We start from the raw sequence: 24,557 nt of genomic DNA, 5'->3' as shown, positions 1-24,557 counted from the left end.
TGTGACCATTTTAGGCTCCCTTCTAGGATAAATATTTTGAGACCATGAAACAGTTCTGATCAACTTTGTTTCTCTCATATCTACTAGAGTGCTTTTGCCTATGTTCATGGGCTGAAGCAGAGAAACTGTATTCAGTGATACTTTGTAATTAATGTATATATCATAAAATTTTCATTGTGTAACATGGAAGGATGTTACAATATATGGTTAAATGAAAAAAGCAGATAATAAAATTCCATGTATTATGTGATCCTATTAAAATACATTAGTATATATATACAGACACACCTGGAAGACACTATACCAAAATGAAACAGCTATGGTGGTTTTATTAATAATTTTTCCCTGTACTCACATTGCCATTCTTTTCTATAGGGAGCATGGATTAACTGTGTACAAAAATCACTTGAAAAAGAATAGAAAATTCTTTGACTCAGTAATTTGATTTCTAGAAATTTTATCCTAAGGATGTACAAAAAGATACAGAAGAATGGCCATTATTTCTACCTTTAAAACAGTAAAAAGAAGCAGACACCACAGTCTGCCTGTAAGAAACTGGTGAATAAGCTCTGGTACACTTACACAAAAGAATTTTATGCAGTCACTTAAATGTTGATGTAGGAGGACATTAACTTAGAAAGATAAGCATAATGTGTCTGTGAGTATTAAAAATAGGTTATACAACCTATTAATGGAGAAAATAAACCTACTTTGGTAAATAATTATATTTATACATATTAGAAAAATTCTGGAAGGACATATGACACACCTGTTTAACACTGATTTTTTTTTCTCTTTGAGAAAAGGTCTCCCTCCACCCAGGTAGAGTGCAGTAGCATCACCATAGCTCAAAGCAACCTCAAACTCAGGGCTCAAGAGATCCTCCTGCCTCAGCCTCCCAACTAGCTGGGACTACAGGCGCTCACTACCACACTAGCTAATTTTTCTAGTTTTTTTTTTTAGAAACGAGGTCTCACTCTTGCCCATGCTCATCTTCAACTTCTGGCTTCAAGAGATCCTCCTACCTTGGCCTCCCCTGCAAAATGTTAGGATTAAAGGTGTGAGCCACTTCACCTAACACTGCTTTTCTAAGGCTAAAAAAGACTCATAGGTTGCTATATATTTTTTTGTGTGTGTCCCTATTATTCCCTAAATTATGCATGATAAATGTGAAAAACAAAAATTAAAAATTTAAATCTACTTACAATAATGTTATAAGAGTTTGATCACAACTTTATCCCTTTTAAAATAAAGCTTTGAAATCTCTTAGATCCTTAGAAGAAAAGCAATTAAGTACTGAATTATATGTATTTTGAAGCAATCTGAAGAAAATGCAGCCAAGCCCTGACACCATTTTCTTCAGGTCTATAGTTCATAAGAATCACCTGGATGTTTTGCTAAAATGCAGATTCCCAGGAACTTGCTGCTAGATATTCATTCTGTAGGTCTGGAATGGGAGCCCAGTGATGGACATTTCTGACATTCCCCACCCATAAGAGTCACCGATTCTGGTGGCCCACTTTGAAAATTACTGGTTTAAAACAATGACACTAATGAAAGAGTGGGGGTTGGCAAAATATTCAAAGTGAGGCATTAGAGATCATCTACATTTTAATTCTCATATTTCTAGCTAAGAATTCGGAAGGCCAGCTAGGTTCAGTGACTTGCGTGAGGCCAGAGCTGGATTACAACTCACATTTCCTAATTCTATGAACAGTCCTTTGCCTACTCATCAACAGCACAATGCTTCCTCCTCTAGCTCTAGGGTCAAGGGGTGCTTTCCAGATGATTCCTTCACAAATCCAGCTTCCTCCTCGACACACAAACACACACCCCTACTGAATGCAGCCCTCCAAACAATGTTTAATGCCCCCATGACCTGACGTGTCCCCTAATTGTAAATATGAAATGTTTAATGTGCTGACTTCAAGCAGAGTAAACAAAGCAGGGCATTTATCGTCATTTCTCCTTAAGTTCACTCATCTTTACTTTGAAATTATTGTAGTAAACCTCCAAAAAAATCCTACTAGTTATTCCCTGAGTGCCAGAACACTGCTGCTAGAGAAATATTTTCAACTAAGCATTTTCCCATTCAAGAACCAACAATGGCTTTTTAAATGCAAATACATGAACAGTTTTTATTACTGAAACCGTAAACATGTACAAAAGTAGACAAAAGTATAATTAACTGTCCTGTTCCCATCACTAGCATTGATAATGATCAGGGAGATACCTGGTTTCATTGAAAGTACCCCCACACGCTCACACTAGATTATTTTGAAGCAAGAGCTAGAGAACCAATCCTTTTCATTCATAAACATTTTGGGATATGCTGCTAGGAGAAAAAACTGAAAAAAACAAGCACACTATTAAGGCTAAAACTATCAAGCCTAAAAAAAAGGATAATTTCTTTATCATCATTGCATACCCAGTTGATATTCAAATTACTCCATTGGTTTCTTTAAAAAAAATTTTATAGGGTGTTTGAATCAGAATCTCAGTCATATACTTCCATTGGTTGTTATGGTTTGAGTCTTTTAATCCTTAGGTTGTCTACCCTTCTTTTTTTTTTTTTTTTTTTGAGACAGAGTCTCGCTTTGTTGCCCAGGCTAGAGTGAGTGCCGTGGCATCAGCCTCGCTCACAGCAACCTCAAACTCCTGGCTCAAGCAATCCTCCTGCCTCAGCCTCCCAAGTAGCTGGGACTACAGGCATTCGCCACCATGCCCGGCTAATTTTTTGTATATATTAGTTGGCCAATTAATTTCTTTCTATTTATAGTAGAGACAGGGTCTCGCTCTTGCTCAGGCTGGTTTCGAACTCCTGACCTCAAGCAATCCGCCCGCCTCGGCCTCCCAGAGAGCTAGGATTACAGGCGTGAGCCACCGCGCCGCGCCCGGCCTACCCTTCTTTTTAAATATGACTTTTAAAAATATTTTTAAATTGAGGTATAATTAATATATAATAAAGTATAGATTTTAAGTGTAAACTGGATGAGTTTGGGTAAATACATATGCCTGTGTACTCACCTCTCTAACAGAGATACAGAACATCATTTCTCAACCCAGGAACCACCCTGCCCCCCAACCACATTTCCAGATAATTTCACCATGAGGTACCTGGGGCACTACAATTATTCTCACGATAGCTTAGTTTTAGAAACTAGGGCTTTTTAAAGTTTTTCCAATCAAGGTCCAGCCTCTCATGTAGGCAACCAAGGGTCCTTTATAATGAATGTGATGGCTTCATCTTGCCTGTGGGAATTTTACCACTCAATTACTCCCCCACTCAGTTCACTCTGTTCAGAGTGGTCTTCTGACTTAATTACTCTCAACTCTGTGCTCTTTAGTAGGTTGTTCTACAGGCCTGGAATTTCACCATCGTTGACCAGTTAAATTCTAACCATACTCTTTTCAAGGTTTGCCCAAATTCTAATTTCCCCTATAGTTTTTTTTTCCTAAAACACCATTCCATACAGGGTTTTTTTGTTGTTTTTTTAGAGACAGTCTTTCTCTGTCGCCTGTGCTAAAGTGCCACGGTGTCAGCCTAGCTCACAGCAACCTCAAACTCCTGGGCTCAAGCGATCCTCCTGCCTCAGCCTCCCAAGTAACTGGGACTACAGGCATGCACGACCATCTTCAGCTAATTTTTTCTATTTTTAGTAGAGACAGGGTCTGTCTCTTGCTCAGGCTGGTCTCAAACTCCTGACCTCAAGCTATCCTCCTGCCTTGGCCTCCCCGAGTGCTAGGATTACCGGTATGAGCCACCACACCCAGCTGGCCCACAGAGGTCTCTTTTATTCTATCATTGTCCTGCAGCACATACTGTCCGTACTAAAATATGCCCTGTCTCTCTGTCTTCTCAGTTTCATGTAAGTCTCCTCAATGCAGATGTAAACTCGAGTCCATTCATGCTGTGTTCCTACTGGTGTCCTCGCCAGTGCTTAGAACAATGCTGGGTAATAGAAAGCCTTTTACAAGTGTCCATGTAATTCAATTCAAAGTCGTGAAGATTGTGTTGAGACTAACCAACTACTAAAGCAAAGAACATCATTAGATGTTTTTTTTTGTTTGTTTTTATTTTAGCGTATTATGGGGGTACATGTGTTAAGGTTACGTATATTGCCCATGCCCGCCCTCCCCCCTCGAGTCAGAGCTTCCAGCCTGTCCATACCCCAAACGTTGTACCTCTTACTAGTTGTGTTAGTTTAATGCCCATCCCCTCCTCCCCCCTCCCACCTGCCCGACACCTGATAAATGTTATTCCTATATGTCCACTTAGGTGTTACCCTGTTAATATCAATTTGCTGGTGAGTACATGTGGTGCTGGTTTTTCCATTCTTGAGATACTTCACTTAGTAGAATGGGTTCCAGCTGTATCCAGGAATATACACGAGGTCCTATATCACCATTGTTTCTTAAAGCTGAGTAGTACTCCATGGTATACATTACATGTTAAACTAGCTTTCATTTGTCAAATCAGGGAATTTGTCACCTGAATTGCTAGAAAATGTTTTTTGAATGGTGCTGAAACTCTGGTTGGTCTTGAATGGTCCATAAAGAATTATCTGAACTTGATAAGGATCCATCTGTAGTTGCAGGCACCACATAGGATAACGTGCGCCAGTAGTAACTCTAACAAATGACTGCTGTGCTTGGGCAAAACAAAAAAGGTGCAGCCAAGAAAGACAAAATTAAAGAGGTCAAGAAGCAAAATTCAGTGGTCTCAGCCCTGGCTGCCCTTTAGCCTCAACTGAATTAAGGATGGACTTTTAAACTATATAGATACAGTAAAGTAAACTATCTGCAGGTGGGCCCAGGCATCAGATTTTTGTTTGTTTTGTTTTTTGTTTTTTTAACCTCTCCCCCAGGTGATTCTATTGTGAAGCCAGGATTAGGAACGACTGAATTAAATTAACCAATATAAAACTTATCTGCTGAAAATAAGAGTTTAGACTCCTCTCTGGTTTCAACCCAGCAACTTAGATTCATGTGAGTTCTTAAGGATGACTAGTGGTTTAATTAACAGCCCTGGACCACTAATAGAAGTCTGTGAAGAACAGAACAGTAAATGCTACCCAAGCAATAGAGATAAAATAACAGGAGCAATTACAAAATGCCTTCAGAATTCTGGCACTCTGTCTAAAGCCTCAAAATTCCTACCAGGTGACAGTGGTTAACACAGGCACAATTGGGGAGTGGACAACTGTGGAAAGTTTTTCATCATTAACTCAAATGTATAATAACCATAAACGCCAATAAAGCATGAGCCTCATTTTACAACTTGGCCATAGCAGTGATGACTAAAAGACAGCAAGAGACAGAAACCTCAGTGTTCTGGAAAATAAGAGCAACTTTGATGCTTTAACTGTAATGCCAAAGTACACTTAGCATTAAATATATAGATAATCATAACAATAAGGCAAACTATAATGAAAAACAAGTAACTTAAAATAAAAATTTTATTTTATGTCCTTGACATTTGGAATGTTAAAGCAAACTGTTTTAAAGAAAAATAAAGTGAAAACTAGAGCTGGAAGGGCTTTAAAGAGATCACCTTCTTCAGTTTACTGTCTGGTAGTTATCCATGCAGAATGGGTATTATTTGTTGGTATATAGCAATGGGTTTCTAAATTTGTTTGAAAATTTCTTTTAAAAAGTATATTAAAATGGACTTTAAAAGTTGCTCTGGGCCAGGCACGATGGCTCACGCCTGTAATCCTAGCACTCTGGGAGGCCGAGGAGGGCGGATTGCTTGAGGTCAGGAGTTCAAAACCAGCCTGAGCAAGAGCGAGACCCTGTCTTGACTATAAAAAGAAATAAATTAATTGGCCAACTAGTATATATAGAAAAAATTAGCCAGGCATGGTTGCACATGCCTGTAGTCCCAGCTACTCGGGAGGCTGAGGCAGAAGGATTGCTTGAGCCCAGGAGTTTGAGGTTGCTGTGAGCTAGGCTGATGCCATGGCACTCACTCTAGCCTGGGCAACAAAGCGAGACTCTGTCTCAATCAATCAATCAATAAATGTTGCTCTGTTCACCTATTCTGTTCTGGTATGCTAATCCATATTTTTGCTAGTAATGACAAGTGCTTTCTGAAAACACAGTTATGAACAGTGTAGCCAGCTAATTAACCAAGTTGCTTGCTGTGCCAGATTTTCAGCTTGACATTCTGATTTGATTTTTAAAAAACATCTAAGATTACTTGTTAAAAAATAAGACTGAAATTTCTGATTCATCATGGGGGCCAGTCATTAAGGTATTTTCCCAGTGTATAACTAGGAATTCAAAGGGATCTGAAATAATGCTTCTAAGTCTTTCATTAAGAAAAAGATCCTTGGCCAGGAGCGGTCGCTCACACCTATAATCCTACCACTCTGGGAAGTCAAAGCAGGAAGACTGCTTGAGCTCAGGAATTGGAGACCATCCTGAGCAAGAGCGAGAACCTGTCCAAAACCAGAAAAATCAGCTGAGCATTGTGGCGCATGCCTGTAGTTCCAGCTACTTGGGAGGCTGAGGAAGGAGGATCTCTTGAGCCCAGGATTTGAAGTTGCAGTGAGTTATGATGACAACACTGCACTCTAGCCTGGGCCACAGAGCAAGACTGTGTTTCAAAAAAAAGAAAAAGGGTCTTGAACATAAATTCACCCTGTAAACCCAAATGTTGGTTTTTGGAACAGACAGTAGAGACTGTTCATGAAGGATCAACTTCTTTTTTGGTACATGTTACTTTTTGGGGAAAGTATGCAACTTTGATGGAAGAGAAAGGACAATCCTAGGCTCTCCTCTCTCAGAACTCTGCCTGAATGCTGGTACATATGGTCACCAACATAAACAATCAGCTCAAGGCTGGAGATAGAAACCTTAATGATCAGAGCTGCATTTTAATCATTTCCAGGGCCATTTTGATATTTTCCTTGGAACACATCAGACAGTTGTCATGACTGTATCTAAAAGTGGGCACTCACTTAGAAATTAAAAAGCTAGAGTGGAGTAAGAATCAGATTCTTTCTCACCACTACCCCACCCACATTTAATTACAAACTATCCCAAGATTTGACCAAGAAAGCTCAGGCTGACAAGCTGGATTAAATAAAGCTGGGGTAAGAAGATGTGCTCTGAGTTCTTTCCGATAGAGCTAAAGTCCTCCCCATCCAAGACCTCAGAGAGCTTGACTGCAGCTGAACTCAGAACACTTTCTATTGTACATTATTTGGTGCCTAATACTGGCATAGGTTCTTACACTTCTGATGCACATGTCTTGGCTTCCCAATTGGATAGGTACAGACCCATCCATGGTCTTCAGGTTATAGACCAGTTTACATCTCTCTTTGTTGCTATCCCACATTTTTTCATAGTTGACAATTAATGTATAGCTATCAACTGACATGACTAGAACAAACTTTAAACATCTTTCCTAAAATATGACTTGCTGCTCAGAAGAATAAACACAGCTGTAGTCATCTTCTAATATCAATCACTGTGTTTGTCATTTAAGGCTGGGCATCCCTGAACTCAAAGCCATTTCAGTTCTCAAAATCTAAAACCTCCAATCACCATGCTTTATCCTGAAATCAACTGCATACCTTAGGATTCATTAAGAATAAAAGTTCAAAGTAAGCTTGCGTCATTTTCCAGAGTATATGTGCATTTCACTAATGTCCATTTAAGGTGATAAAGCATCAGTTTAAAAGATAGACACTAACAAGTGTCAACTGAAGGGTTCACAAAGGTGGGGGAACAGATTTTAAATCTTTTGAAAAGATTTCCTTCAGAGCTGAAGTGCCTTTTCCCAAGGTAACAGATGACCTAGGTCTGTAATTTCAACCTTTCTGAGGGTCAACGATCCCTTTTGAGAATCAGGTGAAAATCATGCACTTTCTTCACAAAAAGCACGTGAAGCCACAGATGCCAGATTAAGAAGCTCTGCTCTAGGGTCATGTATTCTAACATTTCATGAAATAGGACTGGGTGTGCCTACTGGGTGGTAGTAGAAAACCCATGAATTTTAGAAAAAAGTTCCCCAGAATCTGATGGGCAGCCTGGAGAAGAGCAATTTTTATAGAAGAACAATCCTGCTGAAAAAAACTCTAAGAGAAAAATCTAGTCCAACCCTATCACTAGACACAGGAGGCCCTGGAAACCCAGATTCTCCCAAGTTACCTGCACAGCCAGTGCCAGAAATTAGCTCTTCTAACCTTGGTTCAGTAGGCCTTCACTATCACATGCTGTTATATTCTGCAGTGTTCCAGAAACCCTTACTTTGAGTTAGTTTAATGCCCTTGTAGCACTTATTTTTTTAAAGGTGATAAAAACCAGGTACTAGGATAAGTAAATGGTATATTATTTGAATGAGGAGAAAACTAAATCCAAATGGTATTTTCTAATGATTTTATTTCCTTGCTTTTGCTTTGGGTCAGAATTGTCTAAAAACTCACTTTCACAGTTGTAGGGATGACTTTAAGTTTATAGACTTTTTAACAAACCCAAGATAACTAAGAATGCAAATAAGGAAACTGATTTTTAAAAGCAGTTGAGTATGAGATTAATTTTCTATAAATCATGTGGCAGGCAGCTAGATTCCACTTTATAGTTTTTTGGGGTTTTTTTTGAAACATAGTTTCACTCCTTTGCCTGGGCTAGAGTGCCATGGAGTCAGCCTTGCTCACAGCAACCTCAAACTCCTGGGCTCAAGCAATCCTGCCTCAGCCTCCTAGATAGCTGGGACTATAGGAATGCACCACTGTGCCCGGCTAATTTTTTCTGTTTTTAGTTTGCTTGGCTAATTTCTTTCTATTTATAGTAGAGACAAGGTCTCACTCTTGCTCAGGCTGGTCTCAATCTCCTGAGCTCAAGCAATCCACCTGCCTCGGCCTCCCAGAGCACTAGGATTACAGGTGTGAGCCACCTCGCCCGGCCTATAGTTTTGTTTGCATTTGGTCAGAGATAGTCATATATTTTTAGAGTATTTATAACTGCTAATCGTGTGTCTGGAATTTCTCTCTCCTCCTCCCTTTCTCAAGAAGGAAAAAAAAAGCCCAAAACATCGTTAACCCACTCCTCAAACCAAAACGATCCAATTGATTTACAAGAATAAACATTTTTCCCAAGGTTTTTGTTAAAACAGAAACTTACTTCCTCTAACTACTTAATTCCAGGAAAGAAAATATTAAATACATTAAACTCACACTACCAGGAATTAAAATATACTTTACAGAACCTTTGGTCACCATCAGATCCCAGCTGCATCAAAACCAACACATTGTCTCTGAAAACCTGGAAAAGTGTCTGTGATTTTTTAGGTGAAAAAATACATAGGCAGACTATGTATGATTCAAATTTTGTTACTGAAAAGTATGTTTCTAAAATATAGGCCTGCAGGCATGCACACCTGTACATACCAAGCACAAAGGGGCTACCACTGGGGCATGTGAGGAAGGCTTTTATTCTTTATTGTATGTGCTTTTGAACTATTAATTTGTTATGAGAGCATACTCTAGTTGTAATTTTAAGAAACTGGAGTGTTAGGCATTTTGATGCTGCTAAAAATAATGCTTTTTTTGCATAATAACAAGTGACACCATCATCAAATTTCAACTCTGGGAACAATGAACAATATGGATTGGGCACTAACACACTTTGTTTTGAGCTTTGACACTGATTCTGAATATCTCTGGACTGAAGATTTCTTATAGCTATTTCATGTATTCCCATTTTTATCTATACATTTATCTCGATAAAACTGTTAGTTGGAGAAACATAATAATGGCGGCGGAGGGGGGGGGCATTAGCCCAAATGATGAAGATAAACATTTGGGTTGAAAACAAAAGACCATTTGTACAATTTTTGTTTGGCAATTTGTTCTATTAATATATCTACATTTCCATTTCTGGAAGTACTCAATAACAACAGCCAGCTTTTATTGAGCATTTATCCTCTGTGCTGCAGACTACTCCAAATGCTTTACTCCTGTTGACTCACTGAATCTTCATTACAACCCTGTGAGGGAACAAAGACAACTTATCCTAGTTGCAAAGACTCTGAACCCACACTGGCTTCAGAGCCCAAATCAACTTCTTTAGAGTACAGTATTAGGTTCACATAAGTGATTATTTATATGCTCTTTTGGTAGGTGTCAACCCCAGATTCCCTGTTATTTGGGGAAGTTTGAAATGAATACCTTTCTATGCTCCAGTATACCTTTTGGTACAGAAATGCATTCTGGACCATGTGTAACATTCTATCTTGTACAGCGTGCACAGGAATCCACAGTGCACCATGGTCTGCCTTCACTCCGCACAGCTTGCAGGTGCTGAGATCTCTACACCTCACTATATCAAGCTTAATTTTCAGTCCATGTAACAAATACCAGATAACAAAAATTGAATACTCTGGGTTGATTTCCTAACCTAACTCTTCATTAGAACTTTAAAGCAAAATGGTTAAAATGCAAATGTGATGTGAATTACAGTTGTTCTTACGTGCTCTGGGAGGGGTTGCCGCTATGACTAAATAAGTGCTACTAAAAATATTTGTTCTTTTGTTCACAAATACTGTAGGTCTCTTGTATTTTAGCTAATTACGTGTTTGGCTGCAGGGTCGGATCTAAACAGTGATGTGTGGAATGTCAGCATGACTGGAAATAGACCAAACACCACTGTAACACAGCCAGACCAAACTTGCCCCCGGTCTCCATGCTCAGGGGGTCAGGCAAATGTTACAGCTGAATATTTTTGGCAAGAATGTGAAATAGAAACCCTAGTTTGGGGAGGAGGGAGGAAGGCTGGAAAGAAAATGCTTTTATAATGGGTGATCCACTGTGTCATGTGTGTCTGGAGGTATTTAAGAATTTTATTTTGACTTCAACATCTGACATCATGATTTTAAAAGGATGTGGAAGCAGACATAGTATTAATTACTTCAGACTTTGCTTCAGTCCTCATATTTTAATCCTGTTTATGCTAAAATGACTCCCCTGAGCGTTTATTAGATTCCTTGGATTCTAAAAAATGCAAAAACCCACACATCAGCTGTCATGTCATTTTTTTCTTCCATAACAAACTGTCCCACAGCACAGATACTATAAACTAATATTAATTCAGGTTTGAAAGTAGAAACCCAGGAAGATATAAAAATATCTATTTCAGTTCATTTTAATCATTGCCCTTTCAGGTTATAAAGGGAAAAAGACTGAAAATTTTTGTGGACGGATTACTTTAATCTATATTGCACATAAAATTAATTTAATGCATACCCTTCCCTAGGTCGTACTGGTTCATGAAGACTGGACAGCCAGGAATGTAAGCCCACGGGTGTGGCCCAGGCCTACATTATATAGAGACTATATAACGCACTGTGAGACACACAGTGCCGCTGATAACAAGGGAATTCATTTTAGTGAGGCTCATAGGGAAATATTATATGTCATAAAGTAGTCCAGGGCAATTTCTCAATTATTAGCTTCAATTTAAAGAAAAGCAGGGAGTGAGCAGGAATCCCAATGAGTAAGGGAAAGAATGAGAAAGACAAAAACGTAAGCACTTATCAAAATCAACAGTGGGAAATGAGTCCCTTCTTTTGAGTTCTTGCTCAAGGGTCCCTCATCAGAGAGGCTTTCTTTGACTACTTTATCTGAAATAGCCCCTACCCCTAACCACTGCCACTTGCTATTCCCATAACTGGTGTTATTTTCTTCATAGTTTTTATCACCTCCTGATAGATTACAGGTCCCTTGCCCTGTGCTCTCACTAGAATGGAAGCACCATGAGGACAGGGACTCTGGGTTTGTTCACTGCACTATCCTCAGAGTCTATGCTTGTAATTGAGTAGGGATTCAATTATTATTTTTAGAGACAAGGTCTCGCTATGCTACCCAGCTGCCCTCAAAACTCATGGGCTCAGGAGTTTGAGATTGCTGTTAGCTAGGCTGATGCCATGGCACTCTAGCCCGGGCAGCAGAGTGGGACTCTGTCTCAAAGAAAACACAAAAAAACTCATGGGTTCAAGTGATCCGCTTGCCTTAGCCTCCCAAATAGCTGGGACTATAAGTGTGCACCACTGCACCTGGCTAGAACGCAATAATTATTTGCTGAGTTAATAAATGAAGTAATGGCATGTCTCTCCCCTCATAAAAATCTTAACTAAAAACATTTTATACCAGTATTCTTAATAGATAATATACTGGTAATTTTGGGTACAAGCATCATAAGATTTTTTTCAGATAGTTCTGTTTAAAAATAAGTAATTAACTAGAAGACAAAGAATAAGGCATCATATAAAACTAGCAACCCCAGAAGACAACTTCTAACCTAGTCAACACTAGTTTACTTTTATCATTAGTTCTCAGCCAGAGGCCAGTGAAGCTACCAGATAATGAGAACCAGCAGAATTACTTATGGATTTTGATTCTTGGCTTTCATTCTACCTATTACCAATCTAAAGCTTTCTCCATTTTCTCCAAAAACTGGTTCTAGCAGTTAAAAAAATCCTTACCTCCTGGAAAGATATCCTTTCCCACCCTTCCTCATTCCCAGGTCCCAGAGTACCACCTACCTGTGATTTTACCCAGATTGGCTTTCTGGAGGTCAGGGTTCCTCAGCTCTTCGGCACTTGCAGACTTCATGACAGAGTTGATGGATGACAGGGTGCTGATGAGCTGTGAATTGAGGGAGCCAATCTGGGAGTGAGGCTCCCCAAAAGCTTCTGCCAGTTCACTATAGTTCTCAGCCAGCAGTGTTTGCTGCTCTGCCAACAGTTTCTGGATACGTTCAATGTAGTGATCCAAGCCAGTCATCCCAGATGGAGCCTGGGCTGGGGGGTTCTCCAGGACCTCCCCTACGGGCTCATCCCCAACACCCACGCTCCTCCTGCTGGCTGGTGGCCCCACAGCCAACTGCGGAGGCCCACAAGCTATGGTCCTCATTTTCAGACCAACCAGATAGTTGTCGTTAACATTTATCTGCCCCACGCCTGACTCTTTGGTCTTCACAGCTGATGGCCTGTCAAACCCAGCATTGCCAGTAAGCAGTGTTCCAACACCAATGGACCGCATCTTGGTGGAGGAGTTGATGTCCTTGACTCGACCTTCTCCTACAGCCACCGTCCGCATCTCCACGGTGTAGGTGCTGGTCTGCTTGTCCAGAGAGCTTAGGGAAGTGTTGGTGCAAGATTCTACGAGGGTGGCCATCTCGGTGTTGGTGGACTGGTTCACCTGTTCCAAAACCGTACTGGTGTGCTGGCTGGTGGTATGAGGCACTGCCATGACAGCAGCTTCCACCTGGCCAACAGCCTCAGTGTTCACGCTCCGGGAGGTGCACTCCTTTGGAGAGCAGACAGTCACGTCAACAGAACAATCTCCACAACCGATAGATCGCACTTCTTTGAGATTCAAGTTCGTCTTGAGGAGTGTCAGGTCATTCACAGACTCCTCTGTGTTGCTGCCTGTTTCACAGACGCTGACTTCCACACCCACACTCTTGTCACACCAGTCCACAGACCTCCCGGTACAACGGTCATGCATTTCTACCCTCTCCTTAACAATCCACCGATTCATGGGCAGCTCGGGCCCCGAGACTTTCTCCTTACACTGAGGCCGGCAGGAGACGCCTACACTATTGGTTTGCACAGAGGTCCCGACACACGTGTCCACCACATCCACGTGACTGCCAACCATTTGGTCTCGGGTCTGCACCACTGCCTCCACCAGCTTGCTGAAAACAAGCGGCTGGGCCATCATGGCTTTGTCAACTTTTTTCCTCGATCCAGCAGCCTGAAGTTCTTGTTTTAATTTAGTCATCTCCCGGTCGTGGGTGGTTTCTTTAAGCTGTACTTCCAGGCGGTAGATCTTTTCCTTTAAGGCTTCTATGGTCTGCTGTTGCAGCTCAATTTCTTTGTCAGCTTCAGTAGTCACTCCGAGCATGGCCTCTGTCACACTGACCCCATAATTCCTCGTTTCAATGACTGTCCCCACGGCTGCATCCTTACAGGACCTGGAGCTTCTGTGGTATACAACAATGTCATTCATGTCCTCCTCGGCACCCACAGCCACAGACCGGCACTCTCCATTCTCCCTGAGCTCTGCGGAGGCCTCACAGCTGCTGTCCTGGATCTTCTGCTCCAGGGCCTGCATGTCCGCAGTGAGCTGTCGGAACTCCTTTATCCTCTGCGTGCTCTGCTCTACGCTCTCAATTTCTTCTTCCTCGTAGTCAATGTACAATTCCCCGCTGCTTCTCCGGGCCCGGGAGGGCGGTTCCAGCTGCGAGGCATTCCCTGCACTGTAAGACCGCTTCCTCATGCCACAGATATCATTCTGTGATGCAGCCCTTTGGTTTTTCAGCTGGGAGGCCAACTGCCTTTTCTCCTCTTGCAAGACTGAGATCTTCACCTGGAGCACAGGGATGGTTCGCACCTGCTCCTCAAGCTCCTTCAGGCGTTTCAGGGCGATGGCCATCTGCTCGCGGATGTGCTGCAGGTGCATGGGGCTCACATTAGTCACTGGGGTGGAGATCCCCGAGCTCAGGGGACTGTGGCGGATGGAGCTCCCCATGGAGGACGTGGTGGCAGCAGCCGGGGCATAGCCACCATAATCACCATTACCGTGGTATCCATTCTGAAGCTGGTGCATGGCAGGATTGTGGTTTCCAGAACCCATAAAGGAGGAGAGGGAGCTCGTGGAGCCCATGCCTCCAAAACTGGCCAGCCTGGGCCTTCTGAACTCACCCGGTGTCATCTGCATGGTGACTCTCTCCTGTTCCAGTCTTCTTCGGGTCTCCATCAGTGTCTTGGTGACATGAAGATTGTGCTTTGGGAGTTGTGGTGAGGGAGGTGGCAGCTGTCGATTTTCTGGGATGGTAAGAAAAGGGGGTGAGGTCTCCAGAGGGGCAGGTGGCCTTGGAACTGGAGTTGATGTAACTTGGCTTCTGGCTAGAAGGAAGTTGGGACACTGCTGCCTATTGTCATCACTATTGGAAGATGAGAGGGATTCCGTGGAAGTCCATACACCAGGTGCGGCCCTGGGTTCTGGGCATGGCACAGATGGCTTCCTCCTCTTCTGGATGTTAAGTTTCTTGATGGTGTTCCCCTTCTGTATGTCATCCACGTATTTAAGGAAATCTAAGTCTAGTTGATAACCATAGGGTGTCTCTACAAAATAAGGGTCTTTCTGTTCTTTGTCACGGTCTCCATTCAAAATGTCATCTGCTTTACCTAAGACAGAGAGAAGAGAATATTATAATGGCATGTAATACACATAATGGTAAAAACTAACATTTGTGTATGTTGCAGTGCAGCAAGGTGGTTTGATTTTAAAAATTGACAGACCTATGTTCTAACCCTGAGTCTACAACCTAACAGCTAGGAGAGTAAGTTAATAAACATCTCTGAACTTCAGTTTCCACCTCAGTAAAAATGGAAATTTCAACTCATAGGCTTAAATGAATGTAGTGAAATAATGATTTTAAAGAGCCAAACACCTAGTAAATCCTTACTAAGTACTTTCTTTTTAAAAGAAAGCATGAAACAAGACTTGAAAGCATTGCCAAGTAGATCATTTGTGTTCTACAGTGTCTCGAAGTATACACAGCAGACATTAAGATTCCTATTTTATAACGTGTTACCTGAGACACAAAATAAGTCAGCAGCAGACTAACAGACTAAGTCAGCAGCAGAACCAGGTGGCCTGGGAGGTGAGTTCCCTCCCTGCTGCTTTTTTTTTTACAGACTGGGCTGCCATTCTACATGGTGGCCAAGAAAGCTGCAGTGCCTCGATCCACAAGATCACAGTCTGCCTTGGCACCTCCCCTGCTGAGAAAGTTGGGGCATGGGATGCTGAGTGAATAACTCTGGCAGCAAGGGTACAAGAACACACTCAGAGGAGACTGCAACTCTATTTCGTGTCTTCCACTTCTCAATTTCTCTCCCCATTTAAAAATAAAACAAAACCCTCTCCCAACTAGAGGGAAAGTCTCTCCACCGCGACTTCTTTTGGACAGAACATTCACTGTCCTGGGAATACCTTGTTTTGTATTTGTGATGAATACAAAGAGATGCAAAGGAGAATGAAAATAGGAGCAAACCCTATACTCCAACCACTGGGTCATGTGGCACTGAGCAAACGCTACTTCTGGCTAAACATTCAAAAAAAGAAACACAAGAACCTTTCAAAGCACAGACCTTGCTGCTGACCTGAGCTGTGTGTTTTAAATTTAAAAGCAAGCCCGTCTTTGTTTATTTAAATTGTAGGATAAAGTAATATGTTTTCCTACAGCCGTACTAATAAGTTCTGCATCTTTACAGTCATGGAAGGGACCCACAGGCATGTGCACCCCTGCCCTGTCTTGGGTATAGAAACCCACCTGACTGCTGTCAAGGTTGAAGTAACTTCCAGCAAACCCGGCTTGCTCTCTGCCCTCCCAACCCCAACACCGCAGAGCATTTACATCTGACACTCTGAATAACCCTTTCACCTCCATCTGCCCGCTTGCTTCTGAAATATTTTGGAAAAGAAAGCACAAAATGTAGGTTTGCCAAGTAGAGACATAAGAGCATGTATTCTTTTTGACCTGATTTTTAGAATATCAAATTGTTCCAGCTGTTAGAATACAGGTAATAGATTTCCATTCTAAAACGTGGGAAATGAATTCTAGCGCTCAGCAGCAACTATTTTCTAAGCCTAAGAATGGGAGGGCCGAAGGAGAGCGCTGGTGCTGGAAACTTGTGCTCTTGCGAACAGAGTGTCTTTCCTTCTCTTTCTTTGCTTTTTAACTTTCAACTCTACATGGAGAACAAGCTCACTCAAAATATGCAGCCCGACCTGTTTGCAGGACCGACCGTCTGAAATTCCTTCAGCAAAGAGAAACTGCAGGCTGGCTGTGAGGGAGGCAGGCAGGCAGGCAGAGCTTGCCGACCTGGGACGTTCATCAGAGCCGAGGATTGCAAACCAAAGGTCCCTCGACCCTGCCGGGTTGCTGGAGGGGAGTAGAGAGGCCACAGCCCTCCTCCCCGCCCCATGGGGAATTCAGACACCCAGCCACCCACCCCGGGGCGCGCGTCCCCTCCGGCCCCTGCGCTCACCCTGTGGCCCGCGCTCCCCGCCGGCGCCCGCGCCGCCGCCCCGCGCCCCAGCTCCGGCCCTGCCTCCGACGTCCTCGATCCTCACCCCATAAGGAAAAGAGTTCCAACATTTGTGTAAACTTAGCCGGGCCACGCGCGAACACCATAGGCCGACTCTTCACCAATGAAGTCTCCCTCCGGCTTGGGAGACGCCGCCCGGGCGCGAGCACACTCAGCTGCTCGGCATTCCCTGTTTTCTTAAACAGGAAACCGGGATCGTTTGAAAATGCGCCCTTCACTCCGGTTTTGCCAGGAGTAAAAATAAAGCCAGCAATTTAAGCATCGCCAACAGAAAGGCTCTGTCTTTCCTATACCAGTCACTTCTGCATGAAAGAGTCTGTGTTCTCCTGTGGAAACGAAGCGGCCTCAGCCCTCAGTCACCTGAGCAAGTGTGGACGCACAATCGGCCCCACTGTCCCCAGAGTCCCCCGCAGGACTCTCCTCACAGCCAGCGACAGGCGGCTAGCCTTTAACATTCATCTCAGCTGAGTCTTTGCCGCGGATGAAAGTTTCTTTTGGAAAAAAAAGCCCTTTATCCAGTTACAAAACTAGTATATGCTTGTAAAAAAAAAATCATATACAGACCATTTAAAGAAGAAAAAAAAATATCTCACCATGTAATGGCAAATGTTAATATTTGGGCATAACTCCTAGGTTTTTTCTGTGCATTTCTTAACATAGCTACTTTTCCCACTTAAGCATTTTCAGTAGGAAAGATGAACTGATTCAATGTCAGGACTCAGAACACAACAAAACACAGCCCTCTTTAGCACAAGTTGACTGGCCCATCTTTAGTTATTTCTGAAGTTCAACTTAAAGACAGCACAAAAGGCATGGGTCACACTGAATTATCCCCAAGTGAACTTTGGACTTCTATCTCTGGGAATCAAGAAAGGTTAGAATTTAACCATGTTTGGGCTTGATTATTTCCTAATACTGCCAAAACCAGGCTACCTAACAAACTTATAATTCCAATTTCCTTCTCCAGCAACAAAAAAAGTGAGAAATGTTCTCAAGGTATCATTTTTACAGATAACTGTTCATGGTACAAATTATTCTACAATTAAATGAAAATTTTCAATGTTATTATTTTATCTCCTGCTTTCCAGTGTACCTTTATATCATATAATAACATAAATAAGGCACTTACAGGTCCCTAATTTATTTCCCAACTTTATCAAGACAAAGCTACTTTTTTGTTTTGTCTCTCTGTGCATCCTGAGAGTACCACCTTTTTTTTTTTTTTTTTTTTTGAGACAGCTTCTCGCTTTGTTGCCCAGGCTAGAGTGAGTGCCGCGGTGTCAGCCTAGCTCACAGCAACCTCAAACTCCTGGGCTCAAGCGATCTTCCTGCCTCAGCCTCCCAAGTAGCTGGGACTACAGGCATGCGCCAACCATGCCTGGCTAATTTTTTCTATATATATATTAGTTGGCCAATTAATTTCTTTCTATTTATAGTAGAGACGGGGTCTCGCTCTTGCTCAGGCTGCTTTTGAACTCCTGACCTCGAGCAATCCGCCCTCCTCGGCCTCCCAGAGTACTAGGATTACAGGCGTGAGCCACCACACCCGGCCTCAAATTTAATTTTTAAAATTTCCCTCATTGCTGGCCTCTGCCAACCACACATCAGTCATCAAGATGCTGAGAACAAAGCAGATGTTTTAAAATGTTTACTGAAGGAATAAATAATTGAATATACAGTATAAGGTAAACTTTGAAAAACATCTCAGTGCTCTGAAGACATAAGTTGTTTGTTAAGTATTAGTGTTAAGGACCTTTCTTACATGATGCTCTTTCAGTAGTTATCTTTAGGTTATAAGTTATGGGTGACTTTTATTTTGTTCTTTACATATTATAAATTTTATCATCAGTATTTATCTTTTTAAAAATATTACAAGTAGTAACTGTTTGGAAAGCAAAAGGAATGTATTGAAATAAACTCTGAGAAAGTTCATTTGGGAGGGGCATGAATTAGGGTACCCATGGCAAAGACTAGATCTTCCTTAGTGTGCATTATTCCATTCTTCCACGCTAATAGCACTCCTTATTTTTAGATGGGCAAATATAAAGTCTATATTTCTTCAGCCTACTTTATCGCCATAAGCAGAAATGTCAGGTAATAACCTCCAGAAACTTCCCTTAAAAGAAAGACACAGAAATAGTTCTTTGATCTACTTTCTTTTTTCTTTCCTCCATCCTGCTGCCTGGAATACAGATGTGATGACCGGAACACTAGCTGCTACCTAGGCCCATGAGCTCATACCTGGGGATGAAGGAACAATGTACTAGAAGGAATCTGGGTCTCAAAGGACTTTGTGGATCAGAGTTACTATAATATTCCTGGAGAGTCTACAGCTATACTTTTAAGTGAAAGAGAAGTAAACTTCTATTTTTCTTTACCTATTGTTTGTTTTGGGTCTCAGTTACCTTGGAGCTAAACTGATTTTTTTTTGAGATAGGGTTTTACTATGTTGTCCAGTCTGGTCTTCAACTCCGGGTTTCAAGCAGTCATCCTGTCTCAGCCTCTTGAGAGCAGGAACTACAGGCACACGCCACTGCACCCAGCTGGAGCTAAACGGAATTCTATTAATAATAGATATGGCAGTTTCTCTCCCCACCTTCCTGTCCCAATTAAGACCAGATCTTTTAATATTACACTAAAACTTTTTATTACAAAAAAATTGGTAAATTTAAGATTAAGTATATATAAAAACAACAATTTAAAAAAATCTAAGTGGGTTATAAAGAGACTCCTAAGAGGCCTTTTTGGACTAACAGAACTATGCCTGCTTTCACACAGCCAAAAATCCACCGGCTTTATCTGCAAATGGAATCCTGAAAGTAGCAGCTTCCAACTAAATATTCTGGAATTGCAGGGCTGTCTCTGGTGTTTATAATAATTTTCTGAATGTCTGGAAATCCAGTGGTGGAGACTGCTCCTGGCACCCTCTGCCCTCATTATATAACATCTATTGAAAGCTTAATTGGGTACAGAAAATGGTCCTATTTAGTGAAAAAAGTAGGAGAAAGAATTTATAAGAAATGAGATATAGTCTAGCTGGGAGATGATTGGCAAACACCCTAAACATAACACTAATTGAGATCTGTTACAAAGGCATATTATCACCAAGACAGTAGGACAAGTATGTGAACAAGTGATCAAAAGAGAATGTAGTTAACCAGGAGATGAGTTCTGAAAACAAGGTACATGATGACAGAGAAAAAGGTGGTAGAGAAGGGCCAGCGCAGCGCAGTTGGTGCAGATGAAGGAAAGGGAAGGTGAGACAAGGGGAAGGTGATGAGGACAGGAGAGGCCACTAGTCTCAGGGTCCAGAACAGGGCAGTTTTGTTCCCTTACGCTAGGGGCTAAAGGATGTGAACAAAGACAGTCTTGACAATTGCATGTATGAGACTGAAGTAGGGAAAGAGATTTAAATTCAAAGTGACCAATTAAAATGTCATAATACCAAATGTGAAGTGTGGACCAGATGGAAAATTTATTTGTATGTTCAACTTATATAATCAATATTGGTAATAAGGGCATATGAAGACATATCTCCCTGCCTACTTTCTATCTGTCTTATTTTCTTTCTACCTATCTACACTTACTATTTACCAAGCACCATTCTAGGAGCTGGGGACACACAACAAAAGAGACAAAATCTCTGATCTCACAGGGCTCAAAGGCTAGTGGGGATGGGGGTGCATGGGAGGAAAAATAATAATGAAATGAAATGCAATGCAAGGCAAGGCAAGGCAAAGAGCTACATAAGAGGTGGCATTGCCAGAATTTATACCAGTGTGTGTAGGTAAGTGGATGGCCTAATGGTGGGCTATACCACTTCTTACGTTGACATCTTTTCTGACCTGACCTACTGGGAGCAGACGCCAAGGGTCACAGAGTCCTTTTATCTCCTCCCTCTCCCAACCCAGTCTGTACAGTCCGCAATTTGGGGTAACCAAGCACCGATGTGACAGCATCAATTACAGACAACTCTGCAAGTCCAGACCAAATTCCCATGTGTTCAAAGAGAAGGTGAAATCAACAATCTGATTGTAATTTGACTCTTGACTTATATATTTATCTCCTGTAAAACTTAGTGCTTGTGAGAGGGGCCCAGTTTATGGCCTGAAGAACGATGTGAAATTTCCTTGCACTTCTTCTGCATTAATCAAGTGAAATGGAGATACAAATATTTCAAAAAAATCATTTCATCTAGATTCATAGAGTACTACAGGATTTTAACTTTATAGTGAAACCAAACTTGCTGCCCTATAAATAATACTTGGTTTAGGAAAACATAAAAATTAATGTACTTACCAAGAATTGGAAGATTTAATCATAGGAAATTAATCTGAGAGTACTAACTGGGGGGTGGGGGTGTGATTTTGTCCCCCAGGGACATCTGGCAATGTCTGGAGACATTTATGGTTGTCACTAAGGGGTAGAGGGATGCTATTGGCATCCAGTAGAACAGAAGCCAGGGTTGCTGCTAAACATGTGACAATGCACAGGACAGCCCCTCTCTCCCCCAACAAAGAAATCTCCAGCCCAAAATGTCAGCAGAGCAGAGGATGAGAAAGCCTATGCTGGAGACAGTGAGTAGAGCAAAAAATTCACATATAGCAATTGAGATTTTGGCTCTATAAGCTGTGGTCTTCAAGTCTTTCATTTCCTTAGTGGGGCCATAACACTGTGTGCCAGCAGCAGGGTGATAAACATGCCACTTTTGAGGAAGAAAGTACTCAATACTTTTCTATATACTCTACCACAATAAGCCATTCTTTAACGTAAGTAAGAAAGCACTGGAGGTACTTTTTTACTTATTTCAGGACACACTGAAATAATGTGTCCTGGTGGACTTTTAAATGGACTAGACTTTTATATTATTACTTTATTAATTAGGACACACTGACTTCTTTGTTCTGGTTTCACTGCTGCACACTCTGGGCCCAATTACTGACTGATGGCGCCATGAAAAATAATTACGCCCCATGCCATGGCTCTCACACGCTGTGTGTGTTTTTCTTCACCAGATACGCTACCTGACCGTTGAAAGCGAGTTGCTACTTCCCATTAACGTATTGTCCCTTCTCACACGAAGCATGAAGATTTTGCCTAAAGAGCTGAGTCAGTCGAGAGAAGCATGCAATTATCACAGATTCCCACATTTGAAAGCAGCAGAGTGCAAGCATCCTGCTGTTCGAGGCCGTCAAGAAGATTCCACGTCAGCAGGAAACAAAACCAGTAGGAGGAATTCAGGTGGAGAGGCAAGTTCTCATGAAGCTAATTACTCAGAGTATGAAAGTAATTGAGTTAGCAAATCAACTTTCCCAGGAATGGAATAGTGGTATAAAGACGACGGCAAAGTGGCACAGCGTCCCTCTGAACGTGTTTAGCAGGAAGTATCTCCTGATGACACTGTTAGCGTTAAGCTCTTTTAGGCCCAAGCAGCTTCCCTCCCCACACAAAGCTATGTGCGGAACACCGTTTGTTAGAGAACACCCAGTGAAAAGGATAGCAACCTAAGTGTTCCTAATTCTGTTTTAAAAGAATGTACAACAGAATGTCTCTTGCTCTTGAATTTATGAGAGAGAGGAAGGAGGAGAGAGGGAGGAAGAGAGGGAAAAAGAGAGAGAGAAAGAGGGGGGGGTGGCGGGGAGACTGAAACAGGGTCTCACTATATTTTTCAAGCTGGTCCTGAACTCCTGGGCTCGAGTGATCCGCTCTCTTCAGCCTCCCAAGTAGCTGGACCTACAGGTGCATACTCACCCCTCCCCCAGCTCAGAGAGTCATTTTTAAACCTGCTCTTTTCCCTCTCAGATAAAATCCATCCATCCATCCATCCATCCATCCATCCATCCATCCATCCATCCATCCATCCATCCACCCACCCACCCACTCAAATGATGGGCACCTATGAAGTGTTAGGCTTTGTTCCAAGATTCCTGAATCTCTCTTCCTATGGAGTTCGTACATTCCGTCTCAATTTCACCAATGCCTCCTCAGGTTATAGCTGTTTTAAATTGCTACCCAACCACTTCATGCAAATAAAATATTAATAATATAACATTAAAGAAAGCAAAATTGTATGCCAGAAGTTCGTAATACTAGGCCAACTGACACATCATATATAGCATAATTGCAATTTTACAGGCTTGGTTTATTTATATGGCTTAATTATAATATGGTGTTGCTTCTTATATACCTAACTCTTCATAATTCCTTTTGGCTCCTCCCCCTAAATCTTTAGATTTCCTCTCGCAGCTGATCTCATCTCTACGTTTTTTACCGTCCCCACAGATGTTAACCTCCACACCATCCCTACATCTTCCATCGTCTCCCATCAATATCCCTTTCCAAACCAGCTCTGTATTCCAAGTTCACCTGCAAGGAGAATGCTGCCTTAAGGAAGATGCAGTTGTTATACTGAAAGATGGATTTACTCACTCATTCAGCAAATATTTATTAAGTGCCTATCATGGGCCAAACACTGCCAGCCGCTAAGCAAAAGAGCCTGTCTGGGTGGCACTGATGAACTAGAGGAGGAGACAGAGAAGTGGCCACACAAGTATATAACAACTGTAATAAGAGCTGTGAGTAAAATACAGGCATTATGCAAGGACAGAGCAGGGACCCCACCTGGGCTGTGGGTAGGGAGTGTTCTTCAAAGGAGCAGTATTTAAGAAGTCCACTGGGCAGTGCGTGAGGAATGGGAGAAATCTGAGGCAGAGGAAATAGCATATGCAAAACATGCCACTTTTAAGAACTGAAAAGGGGATTCTGCAAAGCCTATAGTGGGGCAGAGAGGGGACTAAGCCCCAATCCTCCAGGACCCCGCAGGTCATATTTTTGGGTCATCGTAAGTGCACTGGTAAGCTACTGAAGGGTTTTAAACAAGGGAATGAAATGATCAGATTCGCATTTTAAAAAGATTTGCTCCGGGTAGATGCTGGAGTATGTATTAAAATTCTCTTCAGCATCCTCTATTAGGTTTTCCATGGAATGTTCAAGTCAAGTCCCCATGAATTTTTTTCTAGGTATCACAAATTCCTTTGCTGTGTGAATTTTATCTCCTCAATTAGATAATAAATGCTGGCCATGGTATTAAACTACCAGAACTTAAGACACTGCCTGCATTTGGGCTAGCTTGCCTGTGACCTATACCCTGCCCCCCAAACCCCTAATATTTAGGAGGAAACTGAGAAGGTCTGACAAATTTCAGCTACTCTGGGCTAGAGACCAGGATCAGGTCTCTGGACTTGTCTTCCAGGGGTTTATCTGTTACCCCACTCTGTTATTAAAAAAGAAAATATTTTTCTTTAAACCAATGGATTATTCACTGCAGAGAAAAATTATGGGATTTCCTTCTCTGAAGGTCATTAAAGTATGATAAATCTAATCTGGGAAGAACAGATGTGGCATAAGCAATGGCAGGAAGGAAGAAGAG

At 41.9% G+C, this 24,557-nt stretch overlaps 1 protein-coding gene across 6 annotated transcripts in view; it reads right to left on the bottom strand.

Annotated features, from left to right (window-relative positions):
- The window catches only part of KANK1 (KN motif and ankyrin repeat domains 1), a 205,978-nt gene that overhangs the window by 14,701 nt on the left and 166,720 nt on the right, over positions 1-24,557 (bottom strand). For 4 of the 6 annotated variants that reach the window (XM_076008654.1, XM_076008656.1, XM_076008658.1 and 1 more), the window contains one exon: positions 12,551-15,202. In XM_076008654.1, the coding sequence (XP_075864769.1) occupies positions 12,551-15,202 (2,652 nt within the window). Of the gene's footprint in view, positions 1-12,550; positions 15,203-17,068; positions 17,372-24,557 lie in introns of those variants that run through there. The other 2 variants (XM_076008652.1, XM_076008657.1) reach the window with 2 other exon arrangements.

Source organism: Microcebus murinus, chromosome 12 (genome assembly GCF_040939455.1).
Source record: "Microcebus murinus isolate Inina chromosome 12, M.murinus_Inina_mat1.0, whole genome shotgun sequence".
Taxonomy (NCBI): Eukaryota; Metazoa; Chordata; class Mammalia; order Primates; family Cheirogaleidae; genus Microcebus; species Microcebus murinus.
Note: the sequence above shows the minus strand (reverse complement) of the source record. Positions and strands in the feature narration are given on the sequence as shown.